The sequence below is a fragment of the Protomyctophum bolini genome, assembly GCF_963924005.1.
Source record: "Protomyctophum bolini genome assembly, chromosome: 6".
In the NCBI taxonomy this organism is placed as follows: Eukaryota; Metazoa; Chordata; class Actinopteri; order Myctophiformes; family Myctophidae; genus Protomyctophum; species Protomyctophum bolini.
The window spans coordinates 11,809,714-11,829,263 of record NC_137867.1 but is presented as its reverse complement, the minus strand read 5'-3'; the positions used below and the strand labels follow the sequence as shown (position 1 = coordinate 11,829,263).

The 19,550-nt window shown below is 42.3% G+C and overlaps 3 protein-coding genes across 3 annotated transcripts; 1 reads left to right on the top strand and 2 right to left on the bottom strand.

Annotated features, from left to right (window-relative positions):
- Positions 1–4,196: 4,196 nt before the first annotated feature.
- LOC308316632 (sepiapterin reductase-like) lies at positions 4,197–9,786 on the bottom strand. The gene is made up of 4 exons (XM_080765327.1): positions 9,331–9,786; positions 6,400–6,515; positions 5,223–5,397; positions 4,197–4,773 (listed from the first exon to the last, which is right to left on the bottom strand). The coding sequence occupies exons 1-4, from the start codon at positions 9,698–9,700 to the stop codon at positions 4,583–4,585; spliced, it is 852 nt and encodes a 283-aa protein (XP_080621453.1). The 5' UTR covers positions 9,701–9,786; the 3' UTR covers positions 4,197–4,582.
- A 3,020-nt stretch (positions 9,787–12,806) lies between these two features.
- On the bottom strand, positions 12,807–13,055 carry LOC308316900 (transcription elongation factor 1 homolog; the record flags this gene model as incomplete). The annotated part of the gene is made up of 1 exon (XM_080765686.1): positions 12,807–13,055. One exon carries the CDS (start codon positions 13,053–13,055, stop codon positions 12,807–12,809), a length of 249 nt encoding a protein of 82 aa, XP_080621812.1.
- A 4,510-nt stretch (positions 13,056–17,565) lies between these two features.
- On the top strand, positions 17,566–18,987 carry LOC308316899 (E3 ubiquitin-protein ligase TRIM39-like; the record flags this gene model as incomplete). Its single annotated transcript, XM_080765685.1, has 1 exon — positions 17,566–18,987. The coding sequence occupies one exon, from the start codon at positions 17,566–17,568 to the stop codon at positions 18,985–18,987; it is 1,422 nt and encodes a 473-aa protein (XP_080621811.1).
- Between the last annotated feature and the right edge of the window lie 563 nt (positions 18,988–19,550).

Genomic DNA, 19,550 nt, shown 5'->3' with positions numbered 1-19,550 from the left:
GATTTGATGATGCCTGCAAAAGTGTGCTTTGGGTGGTAACTGTGTTTGTGGAGTAGTGCGTGTGTGTCTGTGTCCTTAAAATATATTTTTGTCAGTAGTCGTTTATGTGTCTGGTCTATTGTATGAAAAAATACGGTGGTGTCCAGGAAGTTAATCTCTGTTGGATGAATTATGTGTTTGATGGTTATGGAAGCATGGTGTGTGTTCAAGATCTGTAAAAAGTTATCAAACTGTTGTAAGGTGTGTGGCCAGAGCCCTATGATGTCATCTAAAAATCTGAAATACATGGTGGGTTGTAGTGGACACTTTGCCAAGGCCTCTCTCTCCCACTCACTCATGTAAATGTTGGCATAAGCGGGTGCAAATTTCTTGCCCATAGCTGTGCCCTCTATCTGTAAATAGTGTTTGTTATTAAATGTGAAATCATTGCAATTGAGACTAAGTTCTAATAGTTGTAAAATGGCATTGTCTGGTCTAGTGTTGTCCGGGTGTGTCTGGAAGAGGTTTCTAACTGCCTGTAAACCAGTGGCTGTATGTATGTTAGTGTAAAGGCTGTCAATGTCTATGGTGAAAATGTATGTGTGTGGTGGCACAGCTATGGGCTTGATTTTTTCCAGGAAATCATATGTGTCTCTTAAATAACTGGCGTGTATGGTGGAGAGGGGGTTGAGGAAGTGGACTCACTGCTGCAGTCTGATACTATGGGTCTGCCGGGAGGCACCTCGAAGGGAATAGTCCAAGTCTGAGGATCCTTGTGGATCTTGGGTAGTAGATAGAAAATCCTAGGTCTGGGGTTATCGGGTCCATGGAGGAAGTCGCGTTGTTTGGAGGTGATGTAGTTTTGGTGATAAAGTGTTGTAATGATTTGTCTGAGTTTGATCTGAGTCTGTGGTTGTATGCTGGCTGCTATGTGAGTGTAATATCTAGTGTTGGATAGTTGTCTGTTGGCTTCATATGTGTATTGGAAATTATCTAAAATGACTATTTTTGAACCTTTATCAGCTGGTTTAATAACTATTTGTGTGTTGTTCCGCAGTGTTGTGATGCTGTTCCGTTCGTCTGTGGTCAGGTTGTCCGGTCTGTCTGGTGATGGGTGGTACTGATTAAGTGTATGGTTATCTAGCTGTATGAGGTCTCGTATCCTGCCGTCCACCTGGGAGAGTTTAGGCTCCCAGGTGGAGGGCAGGACAAAGGGTGTAGGTCCGTCTGTCTGTGTGTTTTGGAAGTAGTCTATTAATTTAAGTCTCCTATGGTATCTACAGTATGTGTGTCCCTTCGAAGTGCCTCCCAATCCGTCCCTGTGGGTCGAGGAATGTAGGCGAGACCCCTCTCCAGCAACTGGGCCTCTGCGGCCGTGAGACGGACGGACCTGGACAGGTTCAACACATTGGAGTGGGGGTCAGGTGCTGGTCGGAGGGACTGAATGGCTGTTGGACGTTGAGAGGAAGAGGGGGGAAGAATGGTGGTGGGCGGTGTGGGGGAGGGGGGAGGGGGGGAGGGGGGAGGAGAGGGAGGAGGAGGAGGAGGAGGAGGAGGAGGGGAGCCTGTTGGGAACAAGGTAGGTACCAGAGGAAGAGGAGAGATAGGGCAGGAATCCAGGCTGCGGCTCCTGTTTAGGGAAAATTTAAATGTGTGCACCAATGGTTAAATATTGTGACTGCTGTGGTGTGTGTCCAGTGTATGTTGTCGGGTTTTGTGTGAAACTGGTCAGGGTCAACTGGTGGGATGTATGGGAAATGTGTTGTGATGTACTGGTTCATGAGTGTGAGGTTCTTTTTCTGTTTGACTGTTAGGAACTGGGAGAAGTTGATGAGGGGAATGTGGATGCTGGCGTTGGGAAAGGTCCGTTGTGCCTCCTTGTGCATTCCATTTAGCTGCCTATAGGAGGTCTGGTCTGTATCATTGTCCTTGCAGTTGATGCCCACTGAGAGAATGACTTCTTCTACCCTGGGGTGAACCTCCGCCTTTTCCAAAATCTTGGTCAGGTGGTTGAAGGTCGCCCCAGGGTAGCTGTCTATTTGGAGGTCAGTGTGGTGTGATGGTGGGATTCTATTTAAATTGGAGTCCCCCAAGATGGCCACCGGCTTTCGGACCACGATGTTCATGTATGTATGTATGTATGTATGTATCTGTATGCATGCATGTGACATATATGTAGGTAAATAATACTGTGCTTGGAGGTATAAGGATGAATTATTGAATGTAAATACTGAATAGTGTTGAGTGTTCGTTTATAACGAACAATGGAAGGAGTGTTGAATGTATAAATGGAATAATTAGTGGGATCATTCATTATGATTGTTTACAAATGTTAAAACTGTACAAAGGGCATTAATAAGCTTTGAGCTTCGGCCTATGCCTTTAAGATCAACCTAAAATTAATGTTGGATGTAATGTGAAATGTAGTATAGAGTATGGGACTCTATGACAAGTACATTATCATTTATCTTTCCCATAGACACAATCTTATACTTAAATGAACTTGTACTTTGACTGCATTTGAGTAGTTTAAAGACAAATAATCTTGCTCATAGAAGATCTTTATTTATTTGTTCCCCTACCCGACCCCAAACTAGTAGGATAAAATTGTTGGCCCGAATCCAGCCTGAGTGAAAACTCTATTCTATTGAAATTCCTTCTTCTTTCCAAGACTTTGATATCATTCAACACAGCATGGATGGAATGGTTGCAGTTTTATTGACCGTTTGCAGAAAGAGCAGAAAGTGCACATGATGTTTCAAACCGATTTAAATGCAGTACATTATAGAATTTTCAAAGTCAATCCGGTGGGTGTGTGCACATGATGTGTCAAAATGGATTTAAACGCTACATTCTACAATTTCAGAGTGGCTTCGTGTGTTCATGCACATGAACACATTAAGGCATCCTGACTATAAATGCTAGAATGTAGCGTTTAAATCAGTACACATCACACTCATCACACCAGATTTGTTTCTAAAGAAAGCTGGAATGTTGTATTTCGTCCTGAGCCCATTCAAATCTGAAGCTGATTCTACAAAATACAAATGCCTTATTTCGTGCCAAGGACCCCCAAATGAAATATATTTGGTCATGGATTTGTTTATGTTTATTAAATGTTTAATGAACAATGTTTATTAAACAAACATTTAACTAAAGACAAACATTAAACCTGTATATAGGAGGTGCTTTCCCGGTTTTAATGGGTTAATGATGTGAAATAAGGCACAATTAGCACCCGGATTACAGCTGGGTTTCAGGTTTCAGGTCACTAGATCAGGCTTGGTTCTCAAAGTAAATTATCAATGGAAAAAGTAATAATAAAAATCTTTATATATATATTTAAAAAGAAAATCAACAGTACCAAATGTTTAACAACATAGCCTGTAAAAGTGGTGGCATCAAAATATACTTAAAGTACAACAAAAAAAGTTTCCCCCCCCTGTAGTAACTCTGAGGACCCCTAGGGATACCTGACCCCACTGTTGAACATCCAATGAACCCAATCTCCATTAAGTTCAGATTTTGGACTTAAAGCTGCATGTATGTATTAATATAAAGCTGTAGGAAATACTTGCCATAAATATAGTGGTTGCAAAATTGATTGCTCGTGGTGGGAGTTCTGGTCAGTAGTTCCAGTCATTTGGTGGGGGGGACTGGGAGCCACTCATTAAAAATAAATGAATCCACAAAACCAGTGTCTTTTGTATTATTGACCTATTTCTACCATATAGTGCAACTTTTGTTCAACTTTGACCTCTCTCTCCCAAAGCTCACCAAACTTCCACCACAGGACTCAATTAATACCTTTGCAACCACTATAGAGGGTATGAGCATGCTTAAAGTGAATGGCACATCGAGTGGCAAATCAACATGCAAAGTGCGTTTAACATTGCTTAACATTGTTTAATGCAATCAGATATGACTTTTCTGTGTGGCTGTCGAGGCCAGAAAGTAGTTTTTTGCCACTCAGCAGGCGTTCCTGTATAACTTCCTGGTTTGTCACGCGCATACCCTCTATATTAATGGCAAGTATTTCCTACTTTCCTACATTCCTACTTTAAGTCCAAAAATCTGAACTAATCCTTTAAGGAAGCAACCAATCAAGCTGCTTCACAACATGTGGTCTGGGGACCCCCAGCAGTCTTACAGGTCTTTAACTCTGAGAGTGTACAAATGAAACCAAATGGACTCTTAACAGGTCCATTTGGTTCCATTTGTACACTCTCAGAGTTGAATTAAAGGATCACTTCACACATGTTCACATAATTGGTGCTCACAAATACTCATTGTAACATTACAGTGTATTATCTTCATATAATTGGTCCTCACTAATAGTCATTTAACATAATACAGTATAAACAAAATGACCAAACCTGACCGATGATGTCACTGGTAGGCAGGTTTCTGAACCGTCCACAGCCCTCCTGTGAGACAGAGTGAGCAGACAGAACTGGTTCCATCTTATAATGAGCATTAGAGAGGACCAATCATAATGGAGATGGGTCACTGAGGGGGTTTCAGTGTCGATTGAGGGACCCATATATGTAACAATGGCCTCATACTGGAGGTCATAGAAGCAGCGTTCCAGACGTCCCATTTCCTAGATGTCATAGAAGTCCAGGTGTACTCCGTTTGTGAACTCATCTCTCAGCAGAACCTGCAACAGCTTGGAGCAGGAGGTCTCGCATGTGAGGACCTGACCCTGGGAGAACATCTCCAAGAGGGACTGCTTCATACTGGCATCTGCTGTGTTGGACCTGGCTTCTGCCAGCATGGAGGTTTCTAGAGGACCTGAGGACAACATAATCATCATAATTTTTATTATTTTTATTGTTGTTATTAGTATTACTTGCGCAAGCAGAGTGCGCAAGTACTAGTTTCGCCCGGGACGCGTATGCACCGTCCCAGCACTTTTGATGCGTATGCACCGTCCCAGCACCGTTCATTTGCATTCATTTCTCAGAAGTAGAAGATGTTGTTACACATATTGGAACACGTAAAAAAAAAGGGAATTACAAATTTACAATTAGTGGATTCATCGAATACAACATTTTTATATGCAGCAGAAGCTTTCGCACTGGACCAGCGACCAGGGCTAGTCGGCTAGAGTTCAAGAGGTAAAAATAGGTTTCTATCACACAAAGATTTGGCGGCCCCCCCTGTAGTAACTCTGAGGACCCCCTAAGGGTACCGGACCCCCTGTTTAAGAGCCCTAGTTCATAGGGTTAGCATTGACTCACCCGGGGCGTAGTTGAGCACTCTGATGTCAGGCTCCTCCTCAGCCAGCACCCTGAACATCATGTCCCTGGCAGCCTTACCGCTGCAGTACAGGACCCAAGATGGGATTGGCTTCACCGCAGCCAGAGAAGAAATGTTGACCACAGTACGCTTCAGCCCTGCACGCTTTGGAAAGGCCTGTTAATATAGTTAATAATACAATATTATTATCAAGTTTTAAATTTTTGTTAGATATGGGCATAAGGTTTTCGATGACCAATAACCTTCGCAAACGACTTGGGCTCATCCCCTAGTGGCCTGTTTGCATAGCTCCCGGCAGCCTTGGTGGACGCCATCTTGAAAAGCATGCCTTTCCAGTAGTTGTTCCCATTTATTTTATTACCTGCCAGTCAGTAAGGAGGGCCTCTGTCCTACTTCTCTCGCCCAACACTCACAGGCTCCGCTCCCCAGCCCGTAGAAGTACGTACAGTGACAATTATCACACTCCCTGCCCTCCCTGGCTCCCCTCCCCCAAAACAAGGGCCAATAGAGCGTCGCAGTCCCTCCCCCTTTCAGAACAACGAGTGGCCCAGGAAATGAATCGCAATGCATTTTGACCATAGGCATTTCTTAAATTATTAATTTAAAGACCTTTTAAGCGTCGTACGAAGCCAACTCTTGTCGTGACAAATCATGACAACACACACAATATTTTGGACCAAACAAAGAATTAGAAAGTAGAAAAAAACGGCAGGTTACAACACTTTTGTTTTTCTTCTTTGTAATTATTTGTTTGGTCCAAAATATTGTGTGTGTTGTCATGATTTGTCACGACAAGAGTTGGCTTCGTACGACGCTTAAAAGGTCTTTAAATAAATAATTTAAGAAATGCCTATGGTCAAAATGCATTGCGATTCATTTCCTGGGCCACTCGTTGTTCTGAAAGGGGGAGGGACTGCGAGGCTCTAGTCTATAGGGTTCATATATAGACGCTCGACAAAGCCTGATTCACCGTGGTGGAGTCGAACCCCCAGACTCTGACGCCTATAGTTACAACTAAAACTAACAACATAACAAAAATCATATCATCATAACAAAAATCATATCAAATCATCATTTTAACTAGTGTAAATATCTTGCCAGCAGTTATTATTACAGTAAAAAAAAACTATAATTTCATATAATTTGAATACATCTCACCTGCAGAACAGCGGCGGTCAGACACAGAGCAGAGCTGATGTTTAGTGACAGATATGAGTCCACGTCCTTCATGTCCGTGAAGCTCCTGGCATAACGGGACACGTCCCCCAGAGAGGCTGAAATGACATGATCATTATTATTTAATAACATATTAACATGTCCGTGAATCTCCAGGCATAGCGGGATCTGTCCGCTAGAGAAGCTAGGACACAAACATTATGGGCTATATCTTGCGCCAACATTTTCAAAATAGCTGATCTACAAGCTCACAACATGTAGATCGGCTAGTTGAACTATCAAAATAGTAATAAATGGCAAATAAGTTTAGGGATAAGGGTGGCGCAAGATGGAGCCCAATGTCCATATCTCCACAACCTCTAACAGTCTAACCCTTAGAGAGACATTATGTTAACATGTCCCCTAGAGAGGCTATAGGAGAGAAACACATGTTACTGGGACACGTCCCCACACAAGGACCAGCACTATTCAATATGTGCTGCAGGTTTCTTTTCTTTTTTTAAGATATTTTTGGGGCTTTTCTGCCTTTATTGATATAGGACACAGTGAAGAGAGACATGAAACAGGGAGAGAGAGACTGGGAATGACATGCAGCAAAGGCCGTCGGGACCGGGACTCGAGCCTGCGACACACTGTCAGGCATGCGCCTATATGTGGTATGTGCCTGGACAGTTATATCCAAAATTGTCATTTTTATTTCAAACATGCATGATCATAACAAATAATCATGTAATAATAATCCAATAGCATCCACCATACACTAGTAATTCATTCATGAACCGATCCAGGGATCACATCCCAGAATAGATTTCAAGATACTGATCACCACCTGCAAGACCCTACCCCCCCCCCCCCCCGCATCCCCAGGGCAAAGAAGTCAGACTTGCATTCCCTATACCTAATCATAATACCCCTTTTTTGCCTATAGTTTTACCTTTTAACTTTGCTAATAGCAACAAGCAAGTAGCCTATGCACTCGACAGAGTGCAGTTCTAGTTATTATATGTAGTCATGGTGCATCAATCATAGTTAGTTTATTCAGAGCTTCACTTGAAAATTGCATTCTAACATCCGAAGCGTACAGTAGCACATCTAATTCCAGTTACACACTTTCTGCATTTTTCTTTCTGCATTTTATCTCCATCTCCTGGTGAGATGGAGATAAAAGTGGGAATGAGGTTAGATACAAGTGGGAATGAGGTTACATGCATGTTATGATAAATCTGCATGGTAGGAAATGTTGATACAATATAACGTATACAATCTGTATAGTAGAGTATATGCTAATACGATATAGTTTATACAATCTGTATAGAGTACACTGGTTAATACAATGCAACTATACACTTGGGGTGGTTGTATATAGCCTCCCCGCTCTTCAATTGAGAGATTTAGATCATGTCGCATCTCACCTAGACACAGGATCTGACGCAAATTTTGCCCCAAGGGGCAGCGGTGGCCGAACGGTTAGCGGAGCGGTCTTGATACCGGAAGGTCGCCAGTTTGCATCCCCGGTCCGGCACGTTAAAATGACCACCGCTGAAGTGCCCTTGAGCAAGGCATTGAACCCCTACCATGAAATGTTCTATGAGCAGGGTGTGGCTGACAGGGCTGTAGTGTAAACAAGTCCTTGGCTTAGTCCACTTCCCTGGGTAAACAAATAACTTTACTTTACTTACTTTATTCAATGTCCTCGGGCTGGCAAGTAGACTCTATTAGCTCAATGGTAAGGAAAATGTCAGCACTTGTGCAGGAAAACAGGTTAGAATCCGGGGTAGAAGAGGAAAGTTACATAGTGTCACTTCAAATAAAAATATAAACGTATTTTTAGCAGTTTGGGCCCCGGGGAGAGATTAACAGTTTTGGGTCTCGAGTTAAAAGCTTTGCGAACCCCAGATGCTACTAGAGCAGTCATGTATTTGGCTACAGGATATTGGAGCACGGCTCAAAGTGCAGATAACACATGATTGTCGTGATGCAACTGATTGTCATGGCCTGCAGCATAAACAAAGCAATTCAATACAATGAAACAAAATTATAATAAAACATACAATTACAGTGCAGAAGAGATAATAGACTTGTCTTATCTGCAAATATTCCTTTCTACTCGTTCATTTATTTGTTCATCCATACTTTTAAGAATTGTGAAATTATGTAAATCGTATTATTTCATCTATTGGTCAGACCAAGACAATATGATAGAGACACATACTGTATGAAGACATTGCAGAATTACTGTTATGTTCTAGACAAATGATGATGATTTTTCTGGCAAACATAAATCTAAGAACAAATTGCTGGACAGTAAGTAGCCTAGTTTGAAATAGATATGTTTGGAGCTGCTTATAACCCTGCATTAGCTCATTTTATTGACGTGTTATTATGTTATTATGCTGAGGTTATTATTATATTTATATAGAATAAGAATGACCAGCTTCAGTAAAGGTGATCCTTCCTTCTTATACAGTAGCTATGGTTTCAGTCAGAGAACATCGACAGCAACAGCAAATTGATATTTAAAGTTTGTTTGAGGCACCACATGCAATCTTTAAACCTATATGACATTGTTATTGAGTGTTGTTGGTGTCTGGTGGTATAGGCTTTGAATCACTGTAAACATGTTAACTGAATATAGGTGCAGAAATACATTTATATTATGATTATTATTTCTGCGCATGATAATTAATAATACAGTTAAACTGTGGACAAAAATGCAATAATATAAAAGAAATATATATATATATTATGACAATACCATTATTATTGTTGTTGCATTTTGTCCAGTCCCTCTGCAGCACCCCCATCTGTGAGAGCCTGCATGGGTCTTGGGTCTGCCAAATAGCCTACTAACTTTCAAGGAAGTGAAGCATTTGACTTATTATTATAAGGACGGTATATATTCTTTCATCACACCTGCATTGTTGACCAAAAGCAGCTGATCAAAGTGTCCTCCAGCAGCAGCGTGCTGTCTCACCGCCTTGACCACGCTGTCCACGCCGTCCTGCAGCCCGAGGTCCGCCGCCACGCACTCCACACACAGACCGCCCTCGTCTCCTCCACCAGCGGACCCGCGGCTGACGCTCACCAGCTCCTCCCGCAGAGAGCGCAGGTCCGCGCCGCTGCGGGCCGCCAGCAGCAGCACGGAGCCCGGTCCGAGCAACGGGGACACGTCCCTGGCCACCGTGCGGCCGAAGCCGCGCGACGCCCCCGTCACCACGCACACGGTCCGGCCGAAGCCCGAGGAGGAAGACGCGCCGTCAGCCTGCATCACGCACGCACACATCTGCCGGTAGAAGTTTGGTAGAAGAAGACAGGCTGAAGACTCTATGGTTCACTTCACACTAGGATAGAACACACAGTCGACGACTCGCCAACCAGCAGTAGCCTATAGCTACACACATTATTACGTCACTGCAACTGGTCCGTTGCTAAGGTCCGTTGTCTTTGCCAGAGCCATTGAAATACGACAGAGTTACGACAACTCCGTTCACTTCATGGGGCCAGTCCAATGGCGGCTCTAATGCACTGGACTCAGGCAACAGCCCTCCCTCCCAACTTTAATGATCTTAAATTCCTTTATTTTAGATCATGTTGTAGTAATAGTACAACATGAACATTACATAGACGTTAGTTGTCATTTGTCACAGTTGTCATGTTGCACGCATGCCTAGTTCTGATATTTGCGCAGCCCTCGTTGAAAACACTGTATTTCATACTGCAGCTTGTGACTTGTCACACTCCAGGGCTGCATGAACAGCGCTCGAGCGCTGCTTTCCGACCCCTCAATGGCGCAACTCTCTCAGCTATCTGGCTCTGTTTTTTGCAATATAGAGCATCGCATGCAGTACCGCCCCCGACGAGGGTCCAGGAAGTAATTCCCCGTTCATTTTCCCTATAGACTTTTTTATTTATTTAAAGACGCAGGAGAAAGGCAACTCTTGACTTCTTGTGACAAATCATGACAATAAACCAAACACAATGTTTTGGGCAGATCGATTTTAATGTAATAATTTAACATTTATAATAATTTATTATAAATGTTTGAGAAAATGATATTGTCTTTTTTATAATCCGTTATAAACATGGAATTACATAGCAAGTTATGAAGTATTATAATACTTGATATTATAAGTCATTATAATAAAGTTCATAATGTGTTATGATTAAGGTTATAATGTGTTATGATTAAGGTTATAAAGTATTTATGAGCGCTTATAAATATAATTATACATGGTTATGAGAAGATTATAATGTCTTATAACTGTGTTCATAATGCATTATAAACATGGGATGCATATAGCAAGTGTTACCGAAGTGTTAATTAACAGTTTGCAGAATTAGTCCATTTCAAGCACAACTCAATACAAAGAATGTTGAATGCATGGCCCCCAGACCCTATAGTGCCCACCACAATGACCGGAACGACTTAATATTCACCAAAACCAGGCCAGAACTCCCACCACAGGACTCAGGCAATCAATTATTATCTTAAGTATTTCCTAAGTCGAAAAGTCTGAAATAACGCAAGAGGTTCAGGACCATCCTATATTGTTCACCACCCTTGTTGGGAGCTACAGACAGGTCTTCCACATTAGTATCAGACATACAAAGGGGTGTCATCAGAATACATGGCTATATTAGCCCTGTCTAAGAACTACACAGAGTGTAGGCATCCCCTAAACCGGGACACTTAAGTGGCGCCAAACTACGTTCCCTTGTCACCTTTCAAGACCTTGTCACCTGCATGCATATGTGGGCGCGCTCCCCACCAATCACCCATTGGCTCCAATGAGGAGCTAATGGGTGAGCTATTGTGTGTAAATCTGGCCCTGCACGACTCTGCATGTCGCGGTTGTGCATCATTCCTCAAGGGTGCTCCAGCGAGAAGGCACTTGCGCACATGTATGCCTATATGCAAACGCACATATGCTTGTAGAGCTTGAGCTTGTATATCCAAATTGTAGATCCAAATTACATCCAGTCCAAACAATTTTAAAAAAAAAAGAATAAAATATGCAAAGCTACTGTAAAATAGCCTTGGTCGTCGCTCATTTGTCTTGTTCCTCAGGTCTGCACTTCAAAAATAACAAAATCTGCAGATCTACAAACTCACACTTCACATACTGACGCATTGTGTGCGTATAGATTTTTGCTACTTTTGCGTGAGACTGTATTGTATAGTATGACATTAATTTATGGGAAAAAAAAGTTTAAATATGGAGATACAAGGTTTCTACTCGACAACAACGATCTACGATATGTGATGCACATGAAAAAGGTTGTAAAAAAAACTGTCTTTTTTGTTCTTGTTTTTGCAGAACTTATATTTTATTTTATTTTATATCGGAAATGTACTGTAGAGAGAAACCAAGACTCTTAGTGTTACATTCAGTCGTAAGTCTGTAAGTCTTCATTTGAGATTGGATTCAAACAGTCATATAGGTCTGTTTATATAGTCTTCATTAGAGATTGGAGCTAAGGCGAGTTCTCATCGATGCTGCCATCCATTCCGTTCCGTCGCACAATCATTTTTCCTTCATCAATTATGCCATTCAGTCGCACAACTCGTTTGTCTTCTTTTATCTTCATCAATTCCGTGATTCCGTCGCACAACTCACTCGTCTTGTTATTTTGCCTTCATCAAGTCCGCCATTCAGTCGCACAACTCGTTTGTCGTCTTTGTCTTTGTCTAGTCTGTCATTAAGTCTACTGTATATTCTTTCATAAATCAAACCATATCATAATATCAAATTATTATTATTTTCTTGAAACCAGAAAGTCTACAGCTGTCTTCAACATCGGAAACTGAAACTATAGTGAAGTCTCCATTACATCTTTGTTCGTCTTCATCAAGTCTGCCATTAAGTCATTCATTTAATTTATCGTCTTCATCAAGTCTGGCATTAAGTCACACAATTCATTTTATTTTCTTTGGTCTTCATCAATTCTGCCACAATTTGTTTTGTCTTCTTCCTCTTCATCAAGTCCGCCGTCAGTCATATTTGGCCAAAGCTTACCACCATCACCTGGATAGATCACATTATACCAAACACTTCTAGCTCACACAGAATCAAAACATCACCCGACAGACACTGACAGTCTGGCTATGCGAGACAAGGGTCTAATAACGGCAGAATATGGATCAGTATTCCTCTCTTCCATTCTCTAGAGCTGTGTGGAAGTCCATATCTTCTTCTCTTCTGTGCCAGTCAGAAGACTCTGGAGCTGTGTGGAAGCCCACATGGTCTCTTCTGTGCCAGTCAGTACTTGAAGGCCAATCTCTGGGAGGTCCTTATCTTCTGACACCTTCTTCTCCACGGCATAAATCCCAGGGGCGAGGGGTTCAGAGGATCTCTGAGGTCAATTTAAACAGGCACATGCAAATATGGCTACGTGTTGGCCTGTTCACAGGCATCTATCCACTCGCTGAAAACATCCACTGGCTCTGACAGATAATGTATAGGTGTTTGGTACTCCTCCAAGCAAACGGTGCATGTTATAATTCCCATATTCTGAGTCCTTTCCATTCTGACTTCACAGGAATTGCAGTAGTTACAGAACGGGCAGGTGAACTTGGTGTCCAGACCCATCAGTTTCTTCTTGGGCGCTGGCTTCCTCTTGGCCTTTCTGTGTCCCATCGTCGACAGCCCTCGGTCAAATAGGGGACCTGCTGCGGACGGTTCTCTGGTAAAGGGTGTGGCATTGGATGTAACTCCGTCAGGGCTTTGTCTCAGTGTGAGTGATGGACAGGGGTGGGCATGCTTTTAAACAGCTCTGCTTTGTGTCTTCACATTAAGACATCACTCTTAGCCAAATATGGAGTTCCATAATTATGGCTCTGGGAGGAAGTATCGGGGAATGGTGGCGACCTGATACATATACTCTGGGCCAAAGCCTGTTGGGAGCGCATGTAGCTGAGACTATATGCAGTGTACCCGTCTGTCTGCCTGTTTCCCTTTTATGCCTGTGGAGTTCTCTGTCTGTCCGTCCGCCCGTCCGTCCATCCGTCCGTCCGTCCGTCCGTCTGTCTGTTAGTTAGAGTCGAACTGTTAGAGTGTCCGCCTTGAGAATGGGAGGTCGGGTTCCTTTCCTCTCGTAAGACCCTGCTAACACACGGTACACCCAGCATCCAGCCTGTGTTATGTTGTCTCTCGGAAACCCAGACGTTTTATTTCCACTCCAACCTCAACATCCCAGCTGTGAGTTAAAGCCCTCGGAACCATCAGGACATAGGTTAAAGGTTAAAGGTTAAAGCCCTTGGAACCACCATGACAAAGCCATAGCGGTCGAACCTCTCTGGGTTGGCAGGAAGTTCCTGCCATGATTCTCCATCACTCACGCTGGTCAGATCATCAGGCAGGGTGTAGTGTTGGGGTCCAGAATGACAGCAGTGTATAGGAGACATGTCCTTCATCTTCTTCCAGACTCTGAAGGTCAGGTCTCCCAGGTGTTTGATACGATCCAGCCGGGGATCGAACCCCGACCTCCCATTCTCACGGTGGACACTCGTTAGAGTTAGAGTCTAATTGTTAGTAGCCTGGGGTCCACCTATGCTTTCTATGGCATAGGCAGAGGCAGGCAGCTCCCGGCAGGATCCGCCGGGAGAATCTAGACGCAGCTGCGCGACATGAGACTAATTAATTAGAGTGAAAGAGAGAGAGAGGAGTGTGTGTGTGTGTGTGTGTGTGTGTGTGTGTGTGTGTGTGTGTGTGTGTGTGTGTGTGTGTGCGTGTGTGCATTCATTTAACAAAGGTGCATACGATCAGAAATCAGCAGAGAGTGATCGACGTTTGCTATATATGTCGAATTGAAGTGGACTCAGCTGTCCCAGATTTTATTTTCTCCATGGAAATAAAAACGTCTGGGCTTCCGAGGCTAAACTGTTAGTGGTTCATCAACACCGGCTGATAGGTCTATTTCACTATTTCACTAAAACCGGTGTTGACGACTTGCAAATGAGTGAATAAAGCTCATTTGAATTAGCCTACCCAGGCTACATTTGAATTGAAATAAGTGGTCATTAACATAGCATGGCCACAGAGCCAATGTATCTGATGTCCATTGTTTCTATTTTCACGCCTCCGTCTTTCAGCAGCTAGACTGGGCAAAATGTTTGTGTGTGCTTTGGCAATGTAAACGTATGTTTTCTCATGCCAATAAAGCCCTTGGCTTTGAATTGAATTGTGTGTGTGTGTGTGTGTGTGTGTGTGTGTGTGTGTGTGTGCGTGTGTGTTTGTGTGTGTGTGTGTGTGTGTGCGCGCGCATGTGCATGTGTTTGGTCGATTCCTGAAAAATGTAGTGTTTAAAATGACACTCTTTTCACAGAAACAAGCTGTCTGGTCTCAGCTCCATGAATATACAGTGTCCAGTCTGTGCATTATGCTTTGTACTTATCAATAGAGCATTATTAAACATACTCTATCTGTCCAGTTAGGCTACTAGCCTAGTGTTACAAAGGACTATAATAATATTAATAATGCTAGGTATTTTACTATCGTTGAGTAAGGCACACTTTGGCCGTTGTGAATCTAGAATGTAAGAAAATAATTTGCCATGATGTTTCTGTTCCAGACATTTGAGACAGACTGTGTCACCACTTCCTCGGGAGCACAGTCATGAAATGTCGGCTCATCCAACATTTTAAGGATCCGCCTCTGTTTGTTTATAAAAGAGGACCAAATCTACGGGACAAATTGGTTATAGAGACAACATATTACCACAACCAAAACAGACTATTCTGGCCCCCTTAAACAAGGCAAATTAGCCTCCAGAGCATAGAGCATATTACTCTTCAGAGGACAGAGGGTGATGTCGACAGGAGTTTATACTACTGGATCCACCATAGAAAGTTTAGGTTTAAATGAGGATTTTGACATGAATGTTGTAATATAAACAAATAACAAAAGATTACATTTGCTCCTTGCTTTATGATGGCTATGTGCCTGCTGCATTGTATTGTATTTTCTCTGTTTGTAAATAATTGTAATGTTTTCGCAGTGTTTTCCTGTATCGCTATTTTGACACAGGTGTGGACACTTTTACCAATCAAGTGATTAACCTATATATTCTGTCCTATCTCAACGGTTGATTATGCCTGAAGAAGGTCAGATTTTGCACAGATTTGAGTGTGCAGAGCCTTTTTTAATATCTAAACCTTTGACTGATCTAGCACCTCACCTAAGTCTATTGGCAGATGAGCGGTGGTTTACATTTTTTGTTCCAGACATTTGAAAAATAAAAAAGGGTGACATGCATGGTGCAAGCTCATAATGACGTACAACAAACACATGTGTTTAGATGAAAACTTTAGTTTTATTCACACCACCTATATGTTTCATGTTTCAATATCACTTTAGTTTCATTCACACACCAGCTATATAATCATTTTTATGTTTCATGTTGTTTCAATAAAAACTTATAGTTTCATTCACACACCACTAATTATGTTTCATGTTGTTTCAAATTTCAATACAAACTTTAGTTTAATTCACAGTCACACCACTACATGTTTCATGTTGTGTGATGATGGCCTGTCAAGCCTTTCACATTGAAATAGACCAATGACTGTTGTGAATTGACTGTTCTCTAAACTGGGGGAGAGGTGTGAGAAAGTGTATGGAGGTGGGAGGAGGTGTTTCTCTGGACAAAGACAACACACTGGCCTACATACAGTATGTGTATATATACTGGCCATTACCGCCCTCCTGCTGCATCTCCTGCCAGTGCTGAGTCAGTCCACCACAGACACACGCATACCTGCACACCATGGAGTGACCGCTATGACCACCACCACCAAGCAGCTATCATTTCAGTTCAACTATCAGACCTTCTGTTGTGAGAAGCCAAGTTATAACAGGTAAGAATGCATGCCTTCTGCCTTCTCCCCATTTCTGATAAAAAATATAGTTGCCTAAGTAGGTTTCTGTAGGCTACATTAACTTAAGCTTTGTTTGATCGATGCTTTATTAGTCAGAAATGTAAAACAGCACAGTTTCCAGTGTCCCAGGAGGCCTTGCGTGAATTATGTAATTAAGGATGTAATCTTTACTTGCTTACATCCAGTATTATTTGTATTATATTATCTTATGTATTGTTGTGTTTAACAGTAGGCTCTGTGGAACAATGTACTATGCACACATGTGTGAGTGAGAGACAAATATCTGCAGTGGTTTTACTTTACATAGTATATGTTTTACTTTAGTATCAATACTGCAATATAGAAATACACTGTTACAAGTAGTCCGTAATTCAACATTTACTGGAGTAAAAGTACAAAAGCTTAAAATGTACTTAAAGCACCAAAAGAAAACATAGTCATTGGGCAGAAGTTTTCAAATGTAAATCTTTTGAAAATAGATCTACAAGCTCACAATGCGGTCGAGATGAGAGTGTTTGGTTGCATCATGGGAATTATATCATCCCTCCTGACCACTAGACTGCTTTATGTGCAGGTCCAGTTTGTGCACCAAAGATCCTCAGAATATGACTAATTTGACTCATGTGTTCAAAGCACATTTTGCCAATGTATAACATTACAAAACCCCACTCTGCTCTTACTTTTTCAAATTAGAAATGTAAACTTATTTGAATTATGAAGAAGATGTCTCCAACTACTATGTGGTTTAGTCTTTCTACATGGCTCCATCTTGTCTCCATGGTTTGATCTTGTACGAGTCTCCCTCTTTTCCCAAAGTGTGGCCTCGGATGGCCGTAGTTTTATAGGTTAGGTTTAGGGATAGTTCTAAATTCAGATGTATCATAACGGCTGAGGTCTTTACAGATACTTTAAGGGCCAGTGTTGACTTTCACGGTGTTTCATCTCAATAACATTCTTTTGTGTGTGTGTACAGGTCTGTGGTGGTGTGTCAAAGCTCCGCCCCCTAGCTGCTAGACTCATCTGACACGATAATATTGAGCTTCAGATCAAACACAACTTCCAGTGAGGAGGACAGATTGTCTTTGCACAGCTACAGGAGGGAATACTGACCCAGACCACTGGAACCTGCTGGTGACTCTGTCAGCTGAATGAACTTTACCAACAACCACGATTCACAGTGAAAGTAAACTTCAGGGAACATTCTAGAGGAGGTGTTACCACCACTGACTGAATTCCTGTATTGGTTGCTTGTAGCTTCACTCAGAGACTAAATGGCCGCCACGTCGTCTTTTTCAGAAGAGGATTTTTCCTGTTCTGTGTGTCGTGACATCTTTAAAGATCCCGTTCTCCTGTCATGTAGCCACAGCTTCTGTACAGCTTGTTTGCAGCAATGGTGGAGACAGAAGAGAACACAGGAATGTCCAGTTTGTAAGGAAATACATTCAACAGATCGTCTACCCCGGAATCTGGCTCTGAGGAACCTGTGTGAGGCCTTCACGAGACAGAGAGCTTCAAAACGTAAGAGGACTTCATCGGGGTATGAGGATATCTGCGGTCTGCATGCGCAACTCAAACTGTTCTGTCTGGAATGTCAACAGCCAGTGTGTGTTGGGTGTCGATATTCTGAAGAACACAACAACCACAGTTTCAGACCCATCGATGAAGCTGCTCTGGATCACAAGGAGGAGGTCCAGAAATCACTGACGCCTTTACAGGACAAACTGGAGGTCTTAGGTGACGTTAAAAAGAAAAGTGAAAGAACAGCAATATACATTAAGGCCCAGGTCCGGTACACAGAGATACAGATTAAGAAACAGTTTAAGAAGCTTCATCAGTTTCTACAAGAGGAAGAGGAGGCTAGGATCACTGCACTGAGGGAGGAAGGGCAGCAGAAGAGTCAAATGGTGATGGCAAAGATTGAGGGTCTGAACAGAGACATATTAACCCTTTCAAACAACATCAGAGACATAGAGGAGGATCTGAGAGCTGAACACATCTCATTCCTGCAGAACTACAAGACCACAATGGAAAGACTCCAGTTCACACTGCAGGACCCACATCTGGTCTCGGGACCACTGATACACGAAGCCAAACACCTGGGAAACCTGACCTTCAGAGTCTGGAACAAGATGAAGGACATCGTCTCCTACACTCCCGTCATCCTGGACCCCAACACTGCGGAAACAAACCTCATCCTATCTGAAGATCTGACCGCCGTGATATTCGGAGACGCAAGGCAGCTTCCTCCTGACAACCCGGAGAGGTTTTCCATGTGTTGTTGCGTTGCTGGTTCCGAGGGCTTTAACTCAGGGACTCACAGCTGGGACGTTCAGGTCGGGGACAATTATGATGCAAACTGGGATGTGGGTTTGTTTGCAGAGTCGTACACAAGGAAGGGAAAAGGAAAGGGTGAACACTATAGAATAAGGTTAGAAGAAGGGATCTATACAGCAGGCTCCTCACTAAGGAAAACCACTGTTTCATTGAAGCAGGCACCTCAAAGGATCAGAGTCCAGCTGGACTGGAACAAGGGGAAGCTGTCATTCTCTGATCCTGATACTGACACATGCATACACACCTTCACACACACCTTCACTGAAACACTCTTTCCATACATTTTAAGCAATGGTGACACTGTTCCTTTGACGATTTTACCAGGGGAGATCAGTGTAACTGTGGAACAATGCAGTTAGACATGATGATGATGATGATGACAGTCTTTAAGGGGGAATATTGCTCAGTTTTATAGAATATATGATTGTGTTGTGGTCAAATGACAGTCGCGTTAACACGTGTTTCCAAAGCAGTGGTTTTCAAACCTTTTCATGTGAAGGACCCCAAAATGTATTCGGCCACGGAACCCCAGCTTATAGTTTTTTGCGCAAGAGACCCCCGTTCCCTAGAAGAGAAGATTAATGGTAAAAAACATGTTTTGTATTTTTCAATAATGTGGATTAAACTTTGAATTCTTGCCTGGTTTCTGTGTTGTACTGTCTGAGTCACTGAACGTTACATAAATAGTTAAATATTCACAACTAATATATTGACTATCCAGGTTAAAGATGTTTAATTGTAAAATATTATATCATGGGTCAAACTAATTCACTTTAGGATATCCCTCTATAAAAATCACATTCTTTTTTTTTAATCAAACTAACAGTACAGATAGTATAGTACAGATCTATACATTTATTTTTATTTGTTAAACTTAAGTCCAGAACATTACTGTCCAACCACTAGTTTTGTGTGTGTGTGT